Genomic DNA, 3,153 nt, shown 5'->3' with positions numbered 1-3,153 from the left:
TGTCCCCTACAACCTGCTCTGCTCTCATCCCTGAGGGGACACGCAGTCTATCCCACGTGCTCTGACACCCACATGCACCTTCTCAAAGACACATGGCTTAGGAGAAGCCCCCAGCGCAGTGCCCCCTCCCTGCCAAATGTCCTAGCCGCTTGCATCAGAGTGCCCAGGCATGCAGACATCCTGGGAGGCTGAGACAGACAGTCAATGTCCCTGCAGGGCTTGGCTTATGTGCTTTTCAGACGAGGTATAAGCTGCTACCTCCTCCTCTGACATGAAGGAAACAGGTTCCCGGCAGCAGCCCTCACCCCCTCCCAATCCTGGGGGTTGGCTCCAGCTGCTACAATGGGCTACTTCCCGGGGTCTTCTCCTGCCCTTCTGGGTTTGAGGATAATCTTTTCACCCCCAGCAGGCCTGACATCAAACACAACACAGGAGTGGCAACGGGGCTGAAAAAGCGGGTCCACTTTATTTACAATGATCAGTTGGTGACACATAGATCTTTGGGCTTTCTGGGGCCTTGTGGAGACATCTGGGCAGGGCCCCACTCCCTCTGTTGGGGTGACACACCCTCCCTCCTCACCCTGCTACGAGAACCCTGATGCTGTCAGGACCCACCGGCTCTGACCAGCCTCTACTTGGGGGCATCTCTGGGTAGTCAGTGTCCCCAAGCACCTGCCAGAGGTTCTCCTTACCTCCTTTGGAGGCCCCCTCTAGGTCCTGGTTGTGGGGTACCTAGTGGGGGGACCACACACATCTGTCTGCAGAGATGCGGGGTCAGGAATCCTGTGGGGGGCGCCAGGGCAGAGGCTTGGTCCGCTGCCTGGTGCAGAGCTGTTACCTGGCTCAACCTGTTGTTCAAAGGTTGGGAGGCCCATTCCAGTCTTTTCCACGGGCAGAGCAGGCAAGTCCCAGGAGTCCTCCAAGGGGTAGAGAGGCCGGACGTAGGGCCTGCGATTCTTCCCTGTGTATGGCGGCCGACTCAGTGCCCACCGTGGGCCAGGCCTCAATTCTTCCGGGCCACTAGGTTCTTCTCCTACCAGAATGCCTCCAAGGGTCATTCCTATCACAGGGAAGAAGGCTAGAGGGACCAAAGATAGGCCAGGGTCCAAACCCACCCTTCTGGATTTCTGGAAACTTCTCCCCCCTTCTCTTGAGAGCATGTTTTGGAAGGGAGCGGGGTGGCCCGTGGGCAGAGATCTGGTATAAAGCGCAGGGGGCAGTTCCACAATGGAGGGCCCGGGAAAGTCCGGGTGTGGAGAGGGGTGACACCCCCACCCCCATAACCAGGGCATATCAGGCATCGCCCTGAGCCAGAATGAGGCAGCTGAGCGGACAACAAGAGAGGCCATGAGGGAGGCGAGGGCCGGGACCGGGGGAGCCAAGCGGGCAGGGCGGGGTTGGAGGCTGTCAGTCTGCCGGCCTGTCTGGGGCCGCGAGTCCTGCCCCTCGGCTCTCAGCGCGCCTGGCCCGCCCGCTCCCTGGGGCCGGCCTTCCAGCGGCGGGGCTGCGCGGGCGGCGGAGGCGCCGGGGCGCCCCGCAGGCTGCACGTCCTCAGCTCCCGGGCCAGGCTGAGCACCTCGGGCCGCTCGCGCTGGGGGGCTCCTCCCTCGCGCTCCTCCGCGGCCTCGGCCTCCTCCTCCTCGTCCTCCTCCTGGATGCTGCTGAGGCGCGGCGCCCCGCGGCCGCGCTCGCTGGGCGGCGGCCGGTAGGCGCACTTGGCGTTGAGCAGGCGGCGCAGCGGGGCGCGGGGCACCGAGGCCGCTGCGCCCCCCGCGCGGAGGTGCTGCTGGCGCACGTGGCGCGCGTCGCTCTGGCGCTGCAGGCGCTTGAAGTCGCTGAAGGCCGCCAGCGCGGTCTGGCGGAGCAGGCGGGCCAGGGCGCGCGCCTTGTGCGCCCGCGCCAGCAGCACGGCGTGGCAGCGCAGCACCACGGCCTTGTGGCGCGCTTGGTGGCGGTAGACCCAGGCGAAGACGCGCGGGTGGCGCCCGTCCGCCGTGCAGTAGGTGATGCGCGGCAGCAGGTAGGCGTGCGCCGGCCTGCGGCCCCCCGAGCCCCCTGCGGCGCCGCGCTCGCACGGCTGCATGCGGATGCCGTGCGGCCCCAGCGTCAGCTTCATCTTGGTGCCCCCGCCCGGCCCGCAGCGCGCCCAGATCTTGCCCACGGCGTCGTCGGTGCAGCCGTCGCCCTTGGCGTGCAGGGTGACGGCGTTGCCCAGGTACCACACCGTGTAGGTCGGGTCCTCCTTGTTGAGCTCCACTTTCTGGCGCCGGCTGCGGAACACGCGGCCCAGGCGCTCCAGCGGCCAGTCGGGCAGCAGGTCCGGGCAGGAGCGCAGGAAGCTGGAGAGCAGCGACGTGTAGGCGAGCCCCGGACTCAGGCTCTTCGCCTTGCACTTGGCCTCGTCCTCCACCAGCACGAATTTGTTACGTCTCCAGGGCAGCATCCCGGCGGCGGCCAAAGGTGTCGGGGACACTGGGGGGCTCACAGGCTTCCAGTCAGGCAGCCGGGAGAGGGAGGGCGCGCAGAAGCCCAACCGCCCCGAGTCGCGAGAAGCCTGGCGGCGCCGGAGACGGTCGGTACCCGGAGTGCCAGGCGGGGCTCGCTTGGCAGAGGCCCGGTGCCCAGCCGGGCCAGCAGCCGAGATGCCCGGGCGAGGGCAGAGCGGCCGGGAACTGCTTCCCCCGGGAGTGGCTTCAGCCGTCTGGGAAGCAAGGAGGGGCAGGGGCCGGGGTGGTGACGGCCCCCAAGCTCGAACAGGGGGATTCCCGCGGTCCCCGCCGCCCAAATTGCGGCGGCAGGGAGGGCGCGGGAGCTGGGGCTGGCGACTGCTCCGGGGGGTAGTCGGAGAGCGCGGCTGCAGCGGGGACTCCTTCAGGCGTCGCGGCTCCACCTCCCCGGGCTGCCTACATCACCGGGCGGGACCGCTAGCTCTCTTGTCCCCTCCCCTAGCCTGCTCTCTCCCCTCCCCCTGCGCAGGCTCGCGCTGCCCGGACTCCGCACAGGCGCGGTGGAGCGGGTTTAATCATTATTATTGGAGGGGTGGGGGTTGAGAGTGCTGCGAAGGTGGGAATCTCCTGAAATGTACCGGAGGGCTTTGCCAGTGCAGATTTCTCTGGCCCCTCTTGTGGTCTCCAAGCTCCCCGTGGCGCATTC

The 3,153-nt window shown here is 67.2% G+C and overlaps 1 protein-coding gene across 2 annotated transcripts; it reads right to left on the bottom strand.

The window, feature by feature from the left end:
* Positions 1-966: 966 nt before the first annotated feature.
* On the bottom strand, positions 967-2,879 carry FAM43B (family with sequence similarity 43 member B). Of its 2 annotated transcripts, XM_012787668.3 has the most exons (2): positions 1,577-2,879; positions 977-1,060 (listed from the first exon to the last, which is right to left on the bottom strand). In XM_012787668.3, exons 1-2 carry the CDS (start codon positions 2,441-2,443, stop codon positions 1,055-1,057), a joined length of 873 nt encoding a protein of 290 aa, XP_012643122.1. In that variant the 5' UTR covers positions 2,444-2,879; the 3' UTR covers positions 977-1,054. The 2 variants fall into 2 exon arrangements, with proteins under 2 accessions (XP_012643121.1, XP_012643122.1); XM_012787667.3 differs by having other exon boundaries at positions 967-2,879.
* Between the last annotated feature and the right edge of the window lie 274 nt (positions 2,880-3,153).

This window comes from Microcebus murinus, chromosome 2 (genome assembly GCF_040939455.1).
Source record: "Microcebus murinus isolate Inina chromosome 2, M.murinus_Inina_mat1.0, whole genome shotgun sequence".
Taxonomy (NCBI): domain Eukaryota; kingdom Metazoa; phylum Chordata; class Mammalia; order Primates; family Cheirogaleidae; genus Microcebus; species Microcebus murinus.
Note: the sequence above shows the minus strand (reverse complement) of the source record. Positions and strands in the feature narration are given on the sequence as shown.